General features: G+C 48.8%; 1 protein-coding gene across 3 annotated transcripts in view; it reads right to left on the bottom strand.

Moving 5' to 3' along the window:
* Positions 1-13,244: 13,244 nt before the first annotated feature.
* The window catches only part of LOC142492500 (uncharacterized), a 40,302-nt gene continuing 34,168 nt past the window's right edge, over positions 13,245-19,378 (bottom strand). For all 3 annotated transcript variants that reach the window (XM_075595183.1, XM_075595182.1, XM_075595181.1), the window contains one exon: positions 13,245-17,406. In XM_075595183.1, the coding sequence (XP_075451298.1) occupies positions 15,695-17,406 (1,712 nt within the window). In that variant the 3' untranslated portion in view covers positions 13,245-15,694. The remainder of the gene's footprint in view (positions 17,407-19,378) is intronic.

Genomic DNA, 19,378 nt, shown 5'->3' with positions numbered 1-19,378 from the left:
TTATGAACTTCTTCCTCAGTTAACTAATTGTTCATTAATATGGAGGTTGTGGCTTCCTCCTGCGGCACTACTATTGAACTTGATTTTTCCCTGGTAAACACAGAGGCAAAGAATTTGTTTAATACCTCTGCTTTTTCCTTATCTCCAATAATCTGCCTACCCCTGATTACATGATGCACAGATTATTTGCATCATGTACACACTGTACCATTCAATTGTTTGATTGGTATTTGTTATAGATTTATTTGGCTAGGTGGTTTGTTTTCTTTTTCAATGTGCTGTGTTTTTTATGTGGCTATGTGATGTTTTGGTAATTCTTAACCATTTCTTTGTAAATTGGTTAATCATGCCCATATTATATATGGGCATGATGATGCCACTGTACAAATGAATGGGTGAAGGGTGGGGGTAGGGTGGTAAGGCCTCGTGGGTGTGTATCTGAGCAGGGTGGGTTAACCCCTTATTTACTTTCGTGGCTATTGACCAATAAGGTAATTAAGGGGCATGGGGACATTAGAATGTATTTGCTATGTATTTTTCTGGCAACGGAGGACAGGGACCTGCAGTATCCTGACAAGGACGCCCTTCATATTAGCTGTGGTAAGTAGAACTGTTTTTATTTACTTTATTTATGCTGGTTTGTGTGTTTAATAATGAGCAAATCTATTATCCATATCTGGATAAGTTATTTTGCACATTACTGTGTGTGTTTGGTGGTGGTGGTGGTATTGATTTATTTAAATGTAGGCCATATTTTATTTTTTATACATACAGGGTTGGTACCTTAGGTCTGCGGGGACCTATGGAGACCACCTGAGGACCCCCGGACACTACTCGAGGACCCCCACAGGTACCACCTGCAGACCCCTGGGGGACAACTGCAGTGAAGAACCAGGGGCCCCAGAACTGTGGGGGCCCCGCAGACCTGCAGGGACCACCCGAGAGCCAGCAGACCCCCGTGGGAACCACCTGGGGACCCCCAGACACCCACAGATCCCATTGGGGCCCACAGCGCCTAGCGGGGATCACTTGGAGGCCCACGTCTCCTAGCGGTGACCACCCTGAGACCCCCAGAAACCCCCCGGGGTGCATGCTGGGGCCTGCAGACACCCATCAGGACCACCGGGGACTATCGTAGGCCTTGGGTATTAAGCCTGTATGTAAAATAATAAATCATGTTTTCATGGAGGGTCAGAGGGGGTGGGTGGGTTATGTATTGTTTATTAAATATGGTAATGTTTGGGGGGCGTGTCCAGGACGCCAACAGGAATGGCTGTGTAAGACAGGAGCTCCGTGGACCCTGATAACCAAACCTAGCTAAAAGCGCCTTTCCCCCCAACCCCCAGACCCCCAAAATCCCAGTAACTGCTGCCGGAACAAGCAGGGATGAGTTCCAAACAAAAAACGCAACCCGCACAAGGGGTTACGAAGTTCTTCTCCCCCTCACAGAAACATGCTGAGGGGGCCGGCAAATCACACGATGGCGCCGGCACCTCAAACACACGAGGCACAAGGCCACAGGCCCAGGATCGCGATCAAGGAGAGGACTCGCCTAACCCTGAAGCTACCCTTACCCAAGGCATGATGAAAAACATGCTGGATAGCCTGCACGTGTCCATCCAGAGAGATCTGCGAGCAGCGGTAACGGAACTGCGCCAAGAAATCACTGGCCTAACCGAACGCACGATCGCTCTGGAAGTAAAAATGGGGGAAACACACCAGGCACAATCGGTCGCAGAGAACGAGATATTCAGGCTGGGACGGGAGATAAACACTCTAAAAGACACTCTGGAGGATCACGAAAATCGTGATAGGAGGCAGAATATCAGGCTAAGAGGCATCCCTGAGTCTGTCCTCCCCGGCCAGCTGCAGGCATATCTCACTGACCTGTTCACATCTCTCTGCGCCGATCTGGAAGTAAAAGACCTGGAGATGGACCGGGCCCACCGCACCTTAGGACCGCGTTCAGACGACCCAAACAGGACAAGAGACGTCATAGCACGTCTCCACCGGTACACGGTCAAAGAAAAGATCATGCAGGCCAGCAGAGCAAAAGAGCCTATAACATTCAGGGACGACCATCTCCAGGTCTATAATGACCTGTCAAAGATAACGGTAGACAAGCGACGAGACCTCCAACCACTAACCAGACTAATGCGGGACCAAGGGATTAAATATAAGTGGGGCTTCCCGTTTAAACTGATCGTGAACCGAAACGGGAAGTTCCTCACAATCAGGCACCCCACAGAGATGACTCGCCTAGCCAAAGCTGTGGGCCTCGACCCCCCCCGGCGTGGGACTCAGACACATCCGAGACCCAGAGCAGGGACGCTGACGGTCCCACTGTGAGAGCATCGCAGCGCCTGGCAGGCCAACGGCTGCAGCAGAGATAAAAAGCTCAGGACTTACCTTTGTTCCCTTGTTCCCAGTTGTAAGTTCAGCCCTAATCAGACCCTACCCTGCAGTGCGGGCGACGGAGGCCCCGGAGACCCGAAGCCAGACGGACGGAATGGACATACGACCCCAAAGCACCAAACGCCCTTGAAGCAAGCTGTGCGGCCATCTTTGGAAGGATCCATCGGCTCCTGGGGGAGCAACAGAGGAGAGGCAGATGAAAGATGGCCGCCGACGCAGCCGGGATCCCCCCGGCTCCCCGGATCAGCTACCGGGCCCGGTCCTCGGGGCGGGGGGGTTTCGGTGGGCGTGTGGGGGGGGGGGGGGGGAGGCTGGAGGGGGTTGCGCCTGTCCCCGCCCCCGTGTTGCGTCCCCACTTGGCCACTTCCCGGATCCCCCTCCTGCCCATGGGGGGGGGGGGAGTCCCTGGAGGCCTAAGGACGGAGGCCGCGGAGCTGTTGCCCGCGGAGGTAAAAGGCCGAAAGGCGGAGACTGAGAACTGATCCCCCCCGCAATCGTGAGTACAGCGCCCCACAAGCCCCGAAACCAGAGCTCTTAAAGAGACAGGCGCCTGGCATGGTTTGACAGACCCCCACGGCCAATGAGCTGAGGGCCTATTCTGATCACACTGGCGGCCTACCTGCCACTAAACCAGAGCACAGACATGTCTAGCACAACAACTGCTACCGGAGCTAGCCCCCCCTTGTGTTCCCGTGCTCCCCCCCATGTCCCTACTCCCTCCCCCTCCTCCCCCCCCCCTTTTTTTCCCCCATACCCAATAAGAAACTATATTCGATAGGGAGCCTACCTAAGGTGTTAGGCTGGTGGACGCCGGGGCTGGCCTGGGAGCCGCAGCGGGGCCCACCCCTTACGGCAAAGCACACAAAATGACAGGTTAATACTCGCTGTATGTGGAAGATCTATCAAAATGTAACAAGCATGTATACCGCTCTGCCTACCTCACAGTGTATAAGGAGGGAGAGGCTATATTAAAGAAGATGCAGGCACCCCCTCCCCACCTATCCCCCCCCCTCCCCTCTCCCCTACTCCCCACCCCCCTCCCCTCTCCCCCCTCCTCCCCCCCCCCCTTCCCCCCGGCACCTCCCCCCCCACCCCCCCCTTACCTGAAGAAGATGCATGTACCTCTGCCAATTACCAACTCCTCCCTCGAGCTGGCCTGAATCGAAGTCCAGATTATACACAATGTTGTAAACATGCGACACAAAAGCCTAAGAGAGGGGACGCGGCCCCCAAAAAGCAGCGAGAAAAGAATCCCCTCCCCTTCCCCCCCCCTACCCCACCCCCTGCCCCCCCTCTCCTCCCCCCCCCTCCCTGCCCCACCCTTCCCCTTCTCCTCCCTCCCCCCCCACCCTTCCCCTTCTCCTCCCCCCCCCCACCCTCCCTCCCCCTTCCGCCCGAGGCCCCCCTTACCACCTCACCTACTTCTCCAGCCTGTCCTGACGAAAGGCCTATAAGAAAACAACACGACCTAACCAGAGGGCCCAAGCCACATCAAGCCATCGATAGAGTGTCCACCTAGGAGGTCACAAGGTTGACAGAGAAGGAGATGGGTAATAGATACGACCCCTGGGGGGGCAATAGAGAGTGAACAATGAGAAGCCTCCAAGGCGGAGCATGAAACCGAACAGAAGGGAGCGTCCCTATTTGACCCGCACGGGTGGCGCGCGACCTCCCCCCGTCCCTCCCCACTTCCCCTCCCCCCTCCCCATTGCCGTTCCCCCCCCCCCCCTACCCACCTCTCCTCCCCATTTCCCCCTCCCCTCCTCCCTCCACTGCCCACCCTCCCTCACCATTCTGTCCCTCCCCTCCCTCCCACCACCTCCCCCCCTCCCTCCCTCCCACCTCCCCTGCCCCCCTCCCTCCCCCCTTCCCCGAGCCCGCCCTCCCCCCACCCCACCGCACGCGACTCACAAGGTAGCCTAAGCACTCCGAGAAGGAAACACGAGGGTTGGCAACAGAGCTTAAAGAGGGAGGCAAGAAAGCCTGCTCTACCTAACGCCCAAGGGCGACACTGACCGAGTGCCCCTGGCGAGGGCCCCGTCCTGCGAGCTCGCAGGAACAAAATAGCTCGTCACTGCATGATAGGGAAATGAAAATTTTATACATTAATGGTTGTTACAGTGTTTAAGATACCCAAGGGTATTGAAATGGTTCAGTATGGTTGTTTATTTCAGAGCCCAACATTGAGGACCAATGTCACAAGGTTCCTGAACAAAGTTTACCCATCCCTCCCACACGTCTTTAGTCCCCCTGAGGACTTTTCCACTCCCCCCCCCCTCCCTCCCCTATCAACCCTGTCCCCGCTCAAAGTTTTATAGGATAGATCGTAGAATTAGAACAAAAGGGTTGAGAGGGGCAAGGCGCATCACGTCAGCAACAAAAGGTCCGGACCTCCCTGCTGCGCACAAGCCACTGTTGCACCGGACCCACCCCAGTAGGGCACGTATTGCACAAAATGCCGGTCACATTGAGACCTGGCAGCAACATGTTGGGACCCGATAGGGCCCAAATTCTATCTCTTCTTTATCTGCTGGCTCTGTCCCAGCAGATCTATCCCCCTCCCCCCCCCCTCCCCTCCCCCCTCCTTGACAGGCCTTGCCCACCCTCCAAACGAAGTCTAAAGAGCCCCCACCCCGCCCCTAGGGAAAACAAAAAACTAACTACGACAAACCCCCAACAACCACATGCAAGACCCCTCCCAGTGGGAAGGAGGAGGTCCCAAGACCCCACACAGCAAAAAACAAACAACCCACAATGACGACCACGGCCCCCATTAAGGTTCGGTCATTGAACGTCAAAGGGTTACAAAATAATAGAAAGCGCAGACTAGCCTTACAGGACTTAAAAAAATCAGGAGGAGACATCATATTCCTGCAGGAGACCCACTTCACATCACAAGACCCCCCAAATTTATTCAAAAAAGTGTTCCCAACATGCTTTTTTGCATCATTTAGTAGTAAGAAGAGGGGTGTAGCTGTCCTAATCAGGCAGGGCACCCCATTTAATCATACCAAAACGACAGAGGACCCAGAGGGTAGATTCCTAGTGGTATATGGCTCTTTAGCGGGCTCGGCTATTGCTCTGATCAATGTATACGCACCAAACGAGAACCAAACGGAATTCTTACAATCAGTTCTCGAGGGCGTTGACCCAGGATATCTGTCGTCGATGATAGTGGGAGGAGACCTAAACATGGTCTTAAATCCCACCGAGGACAGATCAACTACAAAGGGTCCCCCCCGTACAACCCACTCCCAAATCACAGGGAAAAGGTTCAGGGATATCCTAAGCGAGTTCTCCCTAGTAGATACTTGGAGATCCCAACATCAGGGCCAGCGAGACTACACCTTTTACTCAGCACCCCACCAGACCTACTCCCGGATTGACTACTTCTTGGTCACCAAAAACGTGATGGCGGCAACCATTGAATCAGACATTGGCTCAATCACGTGGTCCGACCATGCCCCAATCACCCTGACGCTCTCAATACCCTTTGAGAAAACAACAAATTACTCTTGGAGACTGAACGATTCCCTATTAAACCATCCCGAAATAGAGAGGGAAATAAGAACCTCACTTAAGGACTATTTCCTTCTCAACACAGGAACAGTCTCCTCTCCAGCAATCCTGTGGGAAGCCCATAAGGCAGCTATCAGAGGGAAATTCATTTCCATCGGATCCCACAGGAAAAAAGCCCGCCAAACCCTAATCAAGGAACTAACGGACAATATTAAAACAATAGAACAGGCCCACAAAACCAACCCCTCGAAAAAACTATACAAAACTTTATTAACAGCCAGAGCAAAACTTAAGCAAACTCAGCTGGAGGATGTTGAAAAGGCCCTCAAATGGACCAATCAACAATACTATGATAAGGGTAACAAGGCCGACAGGCTCTTGGCCAGCAAATTAAGAGGGGTACAAAAAAGATCACAAATAACGGCGATCAAGAGTAGGTCTGGTGAGATTCAGTATAGCGATAACAAAATCGCAACAGAATTTACAAATTATTATACCGCTCTTTATAACTTAAGATCCAAAAATGGGCGACCGGAGCCAATAGCTCCAGAACTCATTAAGCAATATCTAGACAAATGCCACCTCCCCACACTAACAGAGGAGGAAAACACAGTCCTCAATTCCAAGATTACAAAAGAGGAACTGGAAGAGGCGGTCAAAACGCTGAAGGTCACAAAGTCTCCTGGCCCTGACGGGTTCACCAACGTCTATTACAAAAGGTTCTTGCCCATTCTTTCCACGCATCTCCTAAACACCTTTAACCACTTTATGGAAGGGAACCAAATCCCTCAATCAATGTCTCTCGCCAATCTAGCTATAATACATAAGGAAGGTAGAGACCCGATGCAATGTGGAAGCTATCGCCCAATCTCCCTACTCAACTGATCTCAAATTGTATAGTAAAATATTAGCAAATCGATTGAACCCCATCTTACCGAGATTAATCAACATAGACCAAGTAGGATTTGTCGCAGGCAGACAAGCCTCAGACAATACTCGGAAGATAATCGATATTATCGATCATGTCCACCTCACAGGGACCAAAGCACTACTGTTAAGCCTGGACGCAGAGAAGGCGTTCGATAGAATAAACTGGCAATTCCTGGACCAAACTATGCGAAAATTTGGCTTCAAAGACGCATATCTAGAGGGGGTCCGTAGATTATATCAAAACCCGTCAGCAACAATAAAATTACCAGGGGGCAATAACCAGAGATTCGAGATTACCAACGGAACTCGACAGGGATGCCCCCTATCTCCTCTCCTTTTTGCACTTACAATAGAGCCACTGGCCTCGGCTATAAGACTCAATAGAGACATCCAGGGAATAGAAATTGGAGACAGGCAGCACAAAATATCCCTATTCGCAGACGATGTCATCCTAACCCTTACCAATCCTCAAATCTCCCTCCCCAACTACAAAAAGAACTCCGAGACTTTGGAAAAATCTCGGGATATAAAATAAATACTGATAAGTCAGAAGCCCTGAATCTAAGCCTGCCAGAGCCAGAGGTGCAACTCCTCAAACTAAATTTTAACTACCGTTGGAGCTCCTCTTGTATCAAATATTTGGGAGTCAAGATATCGAGGACCTACCAAACATTGTACCAGCATAACTATCCGGCGTTGTTCCAAAAAATAAAGCAAGACCTAGGGAAATGGGGAGGATACCAAATATCATGGATCGGGAGGATGATCTCAGTTAAAATGAATATTCTCCCTAGATTGTTATACTATTTCCAGACCCTCCCGGTCCACATCCCTGGCTCAGAATTGAAAAACATCCAAAAAATAATCTTCCAATTCATTTGGCAGGGTAAAAAACCCAGAGTCCCGAGAACAGTCCTCCTGGCTCCAAGGAGGAGAGGAGGAATGGGTGTCCCGGACATCACAAAGTACTACCTAGCCGCCCAATTGCGACAGGTGGTAGTCTGGAACGCGAGCCCACACCAATATGGCTGGCTAGACATAGAGACACAATATGCCGGGACGCCTTCACTGCCGGCCTGCCTTTGGTCACTGAGTAGAGAGGACATGCAGAATAGCAAATTCAAATTAGGCCCGATGAGACACACCTGGGAGACCTGGGCGAAATGCAAACTCAAATTTAAGCTCACCACACCCCAATCTCAACTAATACAAATTCACGAAAATCCAAAATTTCCTCCTGGATGTGAGCCCAGGCAATTCGACCAATTCAAAACCAAAAACATCAGGGCGGTAGCCGACCTCCTGAGCTTTGGGAAGTTCCTGAGCTATCAAAATCTTCAAACCAGATATGAAATGGTAGGATTAAATGTTTTTAAGTACCTACAAATTCGGCACTTTATCCAAACATTGTCCCCAACGTTGGAATTTCCCCCTCTCACAGGGTTTGAGCGGCTATGCAGAGAAGCAGGCCACCAACGAGGTCTAATAACACAAATTTGTATAGAACTGGAAAGGGCCACAGACCCCCCCACTCATGATTATATGCAGCATTGGGCTGCAGAATTGGATATAGTTATAGACCGAGAGGACTGGGAAAGTATTTGGGAAAATGCTCCAGGAACTTCCATATGTACCACAATCAAAGAAAATATATATAAAATACTGTTCCGCTGGTATCTTACTCCAGTTAGAATAAATCAAATCTACCCACTGGCATCCGACCTATGTTGGAGAGGCTGCGGTCAAAAGGGGGACATGGCCCACATATGGTGGTCATGTCCGGAAAATCAGAAATTCTGGGAAACAACACAAAAACTAATAGAGGAGGTCACAGACCTCACAATACCTATTGACCCGCTGACCTACTTGTTGGCCAGGCCCTTAGACTACCTGGACCGGCCAACGAGAAAATTAGTCTCCTTCATCCTAACGGCGGCTAGATGTGCGGTGGCTGCGGCCTGGAAGAAGGTGTCTCCTCCCTCAAAACAAATAATAATACAAAGAGTACAAACAGTAAAGGACATGGAAAGACTGTCAGCCTTCCTGAAAAGGTCTTCCTTCACATTTAATAAAATCTGGGACCCATGGGAAACCCATATGACTCTTTTACGTCGAACTCACCCATAATAACCCAGAAGTAGATAAAATGCCACGACACAGCCAAGAGCCGACAAGGAGTAGGAGAGTAAGACCTGTCTTGGTCGTACCCCTTCCCCCCCCCCCTCCCCTTTTTCTGTTTCTACACTCACGCCGCCCCGATGGACCAACTAAGGCCAGGGGGGACGTTGAGCCTTTCTTCTTTCCCTTCAGTTAAAAAAAGAAAAAAGATGTATTAGGCCCATACTCTGCATTACTGTATTGTCAACACTCTGTAAAAATATGATTGCCTAATAAAAAAAAATTAAAAAAAATAAAAAAATATGGTAATGTTTATTGTGGTGCCTAGGAAATGGGTAGTGGAGCAGTTCTGTGTAGTTTTTTTTATTGTGGGAAGTGGGGGAAGGGGGTATTGTCCCCAAGGGAGGGTGGTTATACTTCCCGGGTGGGTAGTGGGGGAGGGTGGTTAGGCCTCACGGGTGGGTAGTGGAGGAGGGTAGTTAGGCCTCCCGGGTGGCTTAATTATTGTAGCGGTTACCAAACGCTAAGGTAATTAAGTGGTTAGGGGACATTATATTATCTCTTTTTATTCTTGTGTATTTTTTGTAGCACCGGAAAGCATGGACGGGGTGAGGATGAGGACGGCCTTCATCGTGGCAGCCTGGCAAGGGTGAGTGCAAGATTTATTTATTTTAAATGGGCAAATGCACTATTATCCATATGTGGATTGCAAAGTTAGTGTCTCTATTTTTAGCGATTTTAGTGATGTTTTAGAATAATAATTGCAATGATATAATTTTGGGATCTTTGCAATTATAGCATTGAATTTTAACTTTTCATGTATTTGTATAAATTTGTGATAGATAGCATATTGTGTGTTATATATTGTGATTAGCATTAGCATATTGTATGCTCAAATCCACAATCAGTCACCACGTACTATTGGGTGTTCAAGTAAGGTGCTCATTCATCGGTTGTACGACATCCAATGAACACCTGTGTTGGGGTATTTAAACTACACTACCATATGGAAATACACTCCTGATGAAACCTTGAATATGTGAAACGCGTTGAGTGCAACCAACAAATAGGTAGCAGAAGGACACACTTCGGGTCACCAGTCTGCCTAAAAAAAAAAAAGAGATACCGGCGCCTAATGAGTCCAAGTGATGGAATCCTGGATGTCCAGTAGAAATAGTTCAAGTCCCAAGATGATCAACAGTCTCTTAATCTTTGGGTGATCAGATAGGACTTCGTTCATGGGAAGTAGAACATGAAATGAGAAAAGAGATATTTAGTGCAACACAGCTAAAACAAATTATACAGACATAGATTTGCAAACTGGCTGACAATAGTGACAAGACAAACAGACACACCAAGACAGATAACACTAAGTGTCCAGGACACTCTGCGGACCCTCTACAAGTGGAAAACAGCCCACACCAGGTCACTGCTATATACCATCTGCCGTCCTGTGAGTGTTATTCAGGTTTTAACCGACCGGAGCGGCGTTCCAGATTTTTGTCCAACAATTTTACTTATCTAGTTTTATTAAATTAACTTTTATCATTAGCTTTGCTTTGTGTTATCTGTCTTGGTGTGTCTGTTTGTCTTGTCACTATTGTCAGCCAGTTTGCAAATTTATGTCTGTATAATTTGTTTTAGCTGTGTTGCACTAAATATCTCTTTTTTCATTTCATGTTCTACTTCCCATGAACGAAGTCCTATCTGATCACCCAAAGATTAAGAGACTGTTGATCATCTTGGGACTTGAACTATTTCTACTGGACATCCAGGATTCCATCACTTGGACTCATTAGGTGCCGGTATCTCTCTTTTTTTTTTTATGCTGTTCATTCTGATTGTACCATCAGTTTATCATCGGGCTGCCTTTTTTACCACTAGGGCTCACCCTTTAAGCAGGGCATATTGTCTATTTCCCATTAGCGCTACTATACATCACCTTTTTCTTTCTTTTTCACCAGTCTGCCTACCACTTTGCCTCCAATATCAGCCGGGGATCCGGATCCGTGACGCGAGGGGGACCTGTGACGCAGGAAGGAGAATCACGCAGAGGAATCTGTTTATCTGCCTCTTGACCTCCAGCCCCACCTGAGGGTCCGATCCGGGTATGTGAAGACGGCAAACCTACACCACACAGACCGTGGAAACTGGAAGCTGTTGGTGCGAATCATATGATTCTAAATGCTTGTTTATGACTTACAAAATGTGAGTGTATTTCTACTTTTGATATTTTAAAGATAGTTTTAAACAGTCTACGCTATGTCCAGTTTTTGTGCTTTATCCTTTTAAAAGGTTCCCATGCATGTGCACATTTTTTGTGTATATAAGCTGCTGTGGAAAAGCAAAGATACCTTTACGTGTACATCTTTAAGAAGAAATTTGTAAGTACAAATTTCTTTGGGTCTATTGAAATAACCTATTGAAGATTAACGAATTGACAAACATATCTGCACTACTGGCCTGTGTTTATTTCTTTCATGTACACACACCACTGCGCTCCCCAATATCCTGGACATCGGTTACATTTTCTGGATTGAGAAAAACAATCTACTTTATATTGTATTATTCACATATCACCATTGTATTATATTAAGTGCACTATTTAGGCACCATCACCTTATAGATTTAAGCGCCACTGTAACACTTTTTTTCCTCGTGTATGCCTATTGCAAGGGAATAAACTACAAATGTATTTCATTATGTTGTTTTGCTCAATGAATGATCCGGATAAAAAGGTGTAACTGGCCTGGTCTCCTGTGACTACTGTATTGCCGTAATCCTCCGTGCACAACAATCCTTCACAGTTACCTCAACATCGTCTAAATATTGTAGACGAGGATCCTCTCCCCCCAGCTGGGTGGGAGACTGTAGTGCTTAGTGTCCAGTGAGATCAGGAACATGTTCCCCAGGCCCAAATGGTCACTCTAGGCCTCCGCCTTAACACACACACACACACACACACACACACACACACACACACACACACACACACACACACATACAGTGTTCGACAATTATATACATTTACACGCCCGGGGCTTGTGGATTTAACCTCCGGGCGAGTAAATATTGGCCCAAGCAGCACACGTGTGTTTTTTAAATTTCCCCCGCTCGCGCTGCTGTTTTTCCCACGCTCGCGCTGGAGAAAAAAAAAAAAAAGCCGGAGGCGGGTTCATGTTGTTGGAGGAGATTACCCCGCCTCCGGCTCCCTCAGCAACTTTCCCTCCTCAGCGCTTCCACTCCTCCCCCTTCCGGCAGCCAGCCCCTTCCACGCCTGTCTGCCTCAGGCCCCTGCAGGGCCATCTGTCGCCCCCCCTCCCATCGGGCCATTCGCCCCCACCTCCCATCGGGCCATCCGCCCCCCCCTCCCATCGGGCCATCCGCCCCCCCTCGCATCGGGCCATACGCCCCCCCTCGCATCGGGCCATACGCCCCCCCTCGCATCGGGCCATACGCCCCCCCCTCGCATCGGGCCATCCGACCCCCCCTCGCATCGGGCCATCCGCCCCCTCTCGCATCGGGCCATCCGCCCCCCCTCGCATCGGGCCACCCGCCACCCACTTCCTCACCCCAATCTCTCCCGGCCTCCGTGACCCCCCCCTCACCCCAATCTCTCCCGGCCTCCGTGACCCCCCCCACTCACCCCAATCTCTCCCGGCCACTGAGCTGAGGCTGCTGCCACCGCCCCCATGTCCCGGCAGTAACCCGCAGCGACAGCCGCCAAGGGCGACACCCAGCCTGCCCCCCGCCTCTTCTCCCTCTCTCCGTGGGATATGGCGCTCTCCGGGGGAGACCACAGCGATCCCAAGGTGTGTAGAGGGGGGAGGGGGAGAGTGTGTGTGTGTGTGTGTGTAGGGGGGGGGGAGAGAGAGTGTGTGTGTGTGCATGGGAGAGTGTGTGTGTGTGTGTGTAGGATACCAGAAGTGTCACATCACCCCCCCCCCCCAATCACCCCCCCATCATCCCCCCACCCCATCACCCTCCCAACCCCATCATCCCACCCCATCACAACCCACCCCGTCACCCCCCACCTCCTCACCCTCTCAACCCCCCTCTCCCTCTCTAACCCCCTCTCCCTCTCTACCCCCCTCTCCCTCTCTACCCCCCTCTCCCTCTCACCCCCTCTCTCCCTCTCACCCCTCCTCTCCCTCTCACCCCCCTCACTCTCTCCCCCTCTCTCTCACCCCCTTCTCTCTCACCCCCTTCTCTCTCACCCCCTCTCTCTCACCCCCTCTCTCTCACCCCCTCTCTCTGTGTGAAGACATCGGAACCCCCCTAACCCAGAAGAAAGGTAGGGAACAGCTCCCCTCCAATGTATAACATTGCGGGAATGAGGGTACCTGGACATTGAGGGACTGCGGATCAGGTAAGATCCGGCATTTACACGACTAATTGTAGTATAATGTAATACAATAAATACATTTATGTCAAAAATGAATGTTGTTCTGACTAGGAATTTATTAAATGTGTTTTATTTTAAAGCGGGGTTGGGGGCGGGACTAGGGGCGAGTAGATTTTTTGGTTGGGCTAGTAGATTTTTGGGTGATTTGTCGAACACACATATATATATATTTTGGCTGGTAATGTTCCGCAATGTGGTGTAAACCTTGTTATTGTTATGTCCTCTGAATGAAAGGGGGAGCGGGGGTCAAGTGGGGAGAGATATCCAGGGGGGCTGCCAAGTTACAACATTATCCTCAACAGTTTATAACAAATCCACCCAGAATGCTTCAACACAACTTTGCAATTTCAGGCTATGTTTGTGCACAGCCGAACTGCGCAAATACCTCCGCTTATTCTAAATACTCTGGAGGAGGATCCCCTCCCTCGAAGCGGGTGGAGGACCCTGGAAGACTAGCAACCAGTGAGACCCAGGCTGTGCTTCCCGGACCAAAAGGTTGCTCCCGATTTTAGCCTTATCTGAACTCTAATCAAATGTTAAATGGTGACTTGTAACTTGATTGGATTTCGTTTAGCGTTTCACTGTATTGCAATGTCCTGCGCGTCCGTGCGCATCAATATATACCCCCATTACTTCTAAATAATTAATAGAGGGCCCTCTCCAACCAACCGGGTCGGGAATCTTAGTAGCAGAGTGTGTAGCGGGGTCAAGGATGTATCCCCTCAAACCCAGGAGACCCCCAGGGACTCAGTCCTACAGTAGCTTATTTTTATACATATTTTAACTTTTCTAACTGATATTATCGCTCCCTGCGTGCAGTGGCGTTCAACCATCACCTGAGCCGGAATATTTTGGCGTGATAATCCCACCTCATTACATGTCCAAATATACAACTAACCAAAACATACTAACCTACACCCAAGGTATTATATTACAAACTTTTAAACTCTTTAAATAGATAAATTAATTCACTTTTCAAACAGATATAATGGTAATTTCTTGACTCCATAACATAACACTTCTATGTCCTCATTAAGTCATCTTTTCAGTTGGAACTAATTTTGTGAAACTTAGAGTCAGACCTTGACCATCAGAGTAGGTTATCTTAATGGTGAGCAGTCTTTAAGGTCTGCACCCTGCCCAGCAACTCCAAGCAAATTACCAAATATAAACCATGAGTCATCTCCAAATAAGGTCAGCCAAGAACTGCGCCAGAAGTAATATGATGTCAACCGTGTGGGCCAGAGCCCTTATCAGGGCAATGTGGGTCAGGCCGCGGGTAGGGACTATACATCAGAGAAGCCCAGTAACTTAACTTCCCTCTAGAACCAATTATCAGAAACTGCCTTCCGATGCTCAGCAATCGTGAACCCCTGGCAATTCAAACCTAATTGTGTGTGCTCTCGGCTGATTCGCTGACCCATGCTCAAGTTAGAAGTGTCTGGGCCAGTCGAGTGCAGCAGATCGGATAAGATGCTTGTCGGGGGCCGGAAAATAAACAGCCCCGTGTCGGCCCCTGCATCAACCCCCCTCAGTGTCCGGTGTGGGGACCTCAGCCGAGATGATGAGAACAGAGCTAATAAGCCAGTTCCACAAAGGCCGAGACGAGGGGGAGATATAGGATATAGGAACGGAGGAGGGGGCAAGACCATCTAGGCCTCAGGGCGCTCAAAAAATTACATAACAAGAATGGGCAGGAAATTTGTAGATGAAGGTGAAGGCTCCAGAGCCCTGTCTGCAACTTTTCAAACTGCATTGAAGGCTCACATATTGTGGCTTCAGTCACCGACAAGAAGATAGCTCTCGTTCATTTTAATCCTTAGTTGTAGGTCGCTGATGATTCTGTTTTTTAAGAGGCCAAATCTCTCCGATGTGCGTGGAAGGGGTCAGAGTTGTCCGGGCCTCTCCAATTTAAGTTGGGCTTGAGCCTTTCCGAAGGTGAGATTCCAAGGGCATGCAGGATTGTTTGACTTTCTTAAGGATACCACAAGACAATCTGTTTTCCATTTTTGAAAAACATTAATTTTAATGGAAAGCCCCATCGATATTTGACTCCCTTCTCTCTCAAGAGGGAAGTCAGCAGCTTCAGATCTCGCCTTCTAGCTACAGTGACTCTAGAAAGATCATTGAAAATGTGCAAAGTGTTGTTCTCAAAGGAGATGTCCCCTTTTTTTCTGCAGCGGTTGATAAGTCTGTCCTTAGTAGTATAATGATGCATTTTGACAATTACATTCTTGCATCTCTTAGGATCTTCAGATCTGGGGCCCAAGGATCTGTGGGGCTGGTCCATTTCCAGTTCCCTCGCCTCTAAGACTGGGTCGATGATTGTGAAAAGCCAATTGATGTAGGAGCACAGCTCATCAGCGGGGATGGACATGTGAAAGGTTTATCGCCCGTGTGATTCTTGTAGTGGCTGAGGAGGGTCCTCTTCTGTGAAAAGCTTTTCCCACACTCTGTACATGTGAAAGGTTTCTCCCCAGTGTGAATCCTCTCGTGCCTGAGGAGGTGGGACTTTTTAATGAATTGTTTCCCACACTCTGTACATGTGAAAGGTTTCTCACCTGTGTGAATCTTGTGGTGGTTGAAGAGGCTACGCTTACATGAAAAGCATTTCCCACACTCTACACATGTGAAAGGTTTCTCACCTATGTGAGACTTGTAGTGGACGAGGAGGACACTCTTCCGTGAAAAGCTTTTCCCACACTCTGTACATGTGAAAGGTTTCTCGCCTGTGTGAATCTTGTGGTGCTCGAGGAGCTGGAACTTCCATGAAAAGCTTTTCCCACACTCTGTACATGTGAAAGGGTTCTCGTCTGTGTGAATCTTGTGGTGGCTGAGGAGCTGGCTTTTACATATATAACTTTTCCCACACTCTGTACATGTGAAAGGTTTCTTGCATGTGTGATTCTTGTAGTGGCTGAGGAGGCTCCTCTTCAATGAAAAGCTTTCCCCACATTCTGTACATGTGAAAGATTTCTCCCGTGTGTGAATCCTCTCGTGTCTGAGGAGGTGGTACTTTTTAAAAAATTGTTTCCCACACTCTGAACATGTGAAAGGTTTCTCGCCGGTGTGAATCTTATGGTGCTCGAGGAGCTGGAACTTCCATGAAAAGCTTTCCCCACACTCTGTACATGTGAAAGGTTTCTCGCCTGTGTGAGTCCTGTGGTGGCGGAGGAGCTGGCTTTTACATAAAAAGCTTTTCCCACACACTGTACATATGAAAGGTTTCTCACCTGTGTGAATCTTGTGGTGGATGAGGAGGCTACTCTTCCATGAAAAGCTTTTCCCACAAACTATACATGAGAAAGGTTTCTCGCCTGTGTGATACCTGTGGTGGTCAAGGAGCTTTTTTTTACATAAAAAGCGTTTCCCACACTCTGTACATGTGAAAGGTTTCTCACCTGTGTGAATCTTTTGGTGGATGAGGAGGCTACTCTTCGATGAAAAGTTTTTCCCACACTCTGTACATGTGAATTGTTTCTCGCCTGTGTGAATATTGTGGTGCCTGAGGAGACACCTCTTCTGTGAAAAGCTTTTGCCACACACTGTACATGTGAAAGGTTTCACACCTGTGTGAACTGGGTGGTGCTTGAGTAGCTGGCTCTTCCGTAAAAAGCTTTTCACACACTCTGTACAATTAAAACGTTTCTCCGCTTTGTGATTCTTCTGGTGTGGAAGGAGTTTCCCCTTCAGTGAAAAACTTTTCCCACAGTCTGTACAGGTAAAGTGTTGCTCGCTAGTGTTGACACTATTCCGTGAGAAGCTTTTACCACACTCACAACGGACAAAAAGCTGAGCACCACGGCTTCTTGAATTTCTCTCATATCTTTTGCTTGATGAGTCAGTCTGTGCTGTCTGCGGTACAAGGCCTTTAAATTCACCATCATGTGGCACTGGTTCCTTGCACGTGTCCAACGTGTGGCAGGAATCATTGGTTTTTGGCACTTCTGGGCTGCGAGGAGTCAGCCAGCTTCTGGACATGGTAGAGCTCCAGATCTGCTCCTCGTTCAGGCAGTTCTCTAACAGAAGTAAACAAAAAGACAGAACTCAAATGTTTTCAATCTGTAAATCAAATAAAGCAAATAAAAAATACCCTTCAGAATTTACTTTATCCTTACTTAACAAAATGTTCTCTTTACTAGATACCAATGGTATTAAAATTGTGGCCCTTAAATATCAAGTGATGGCAGCTCACACAATTAATTCCTTTTGATACATATATAATTTGTATTTATTACTGTATTGATTATCCAAGTATACATATACATCCTCCAAACCCTTATTAACATTGAAATTGTCCATGAGATGTAAAGTTAAGGAATGCTGATCTATCAGGCTAGTGCGTTAATGATATCAACCCAACCAGACAGACATCTACAGTGTAAAGATAGGTGGGAGAAGACTACATGGGCATCTAAACCAGGCCCAATTGCTCCATTTTGTTTCACATTAATTGTCCCAGTCAATAAAACTACTACCCATCCAATTTCCCAAGCACGCGGCCTTGGTGAAATATTTGACTCCTCCCTTTCCTTCTCTCCCATTCCGGCTGTTTCTAAATATCGCCACATTTCCCTCTGCAACGTCTCCACAATCTGCCATTTTCTTAAACTCTCCGGTATACCCTCATCACCCAAATATTGCAACTTTCTCCTCTGTGTACTTCCCTTCTCCAAACTCTACAATTTATTAAAAATGCCGCTGTGAGGTCCCAATCTCTTATTGGTCCGTCTCCGTGTCTTCTCCTGGGTTCCTTTTGGTGGCTCCACCTTAAACTCTGCAATACTTAAAAGATTCTCCTTTAAGGCTCTTCATTCTTCTATTTCCTCTTACTCTCAGCTCTAATCTCCTGCTATATGGCGTGCAGTATGGCGTGCGCTGCAAGGACAAGAACCGTCCCTCAATGGGGCCGGCCCCACTAGCTACGCTGAATACTAAGAAAAAAGCTAGACTCCACCATCAAAGCCCTGCACAAAACTACAAACGTATGGCACAGATGAAAGAAACTGTAAGGGATCTCACATATAGGCAAGAAGATGCCGACAACCGAGACCGACGAAACAACGTCAGGATCAGGGGGTGCCAGAGACGGAGAACGATCCGGAGGACTTCATGGGAAGATGGCTGCAACATCTAATGCCAGACAGACCGGAACAAGACCTCCACATAGACCGATGCCATAGGGCTCTGCGGTCTCGGCCGCAACAAGGAGACCCCCCCCCGGGACATAATAGCCAGATTCCACTTCTTTAAAGTGAAGGAGTCTGATGTGGAGTTTGAGGGGCACAAGATTCAAGTGTTCCAGGACATATCTCCCACTACATTACTTAAAAGAAGACAGCTGGCCCCCCTCACCAAGGTGCTACGGGACGATGGGATCCGGTATCGCTCGCTGTACCCTTTCGGGCTCGGGGTGATCAAGAATGAAGTGGCCACCGCAATGCGCAGGCTGGAGGAAGGCGAGAATTTCCTCACCAAACTGGGGCTCCAAAGCAAGATTCCGGAGGAGATACCTGCGGGGAGACCAGCCCCTGACCCAGTCTGGAAAGAGGCCAGGAAACTAGACAAGAACAGGCAACCTCGGAGGCCAAAGTAAAGTAAAGACCCTATGTACAGAAGAAGTTCGATCCTACCTGTTTTAGCCGTTTCTGCTGGTGCTCTAAAGTTGCTCCGATAGTTGCGAGCCAGGTTTGACACTTGTTCAAAACGTTACCCTTTAGACCACTTGGTTCCAGCGGCGCTCTTCTGGGACTGGCGGCCATCTTGGATCAGCTCCCACTACACAAAGAGACCTGGGAGGGGCCAGATGACGTTGAGGAGGGGGAACTAGCATCTCTCGCGAGAAGACCTGGAGGAGACCGGACACCTCCAAGATGGTGGCGGACGCGGACAAAAGGGGCGGAGATCTACTGAGGCATCGCGGGATCAAGGTTCAGATGACACGGGCATCCAACGAGACCTGCAGGAGGAAAGGATGTCTGACAGATGAAG

This window comes from Ascaphus truei, chromosome 4 (assembly GCF_040206685.1).
Source record: "Ascaphus truei isolate aAscTru1 chromosome 4, aAscTru1.hap1, whole genome shotgun sequence".
Taxonomy (NCBI): Eukaryota; Metazoa; Chordata; class Amphibia; order Anura; family Ascaphidae; genus Ascaphus; species Ascaphus truei.
The sequence above is the reverse complement of the archived record's forward strand: the minus strand, read 5'-3'. Positions and strand labels throughout refer to the sequence as shown.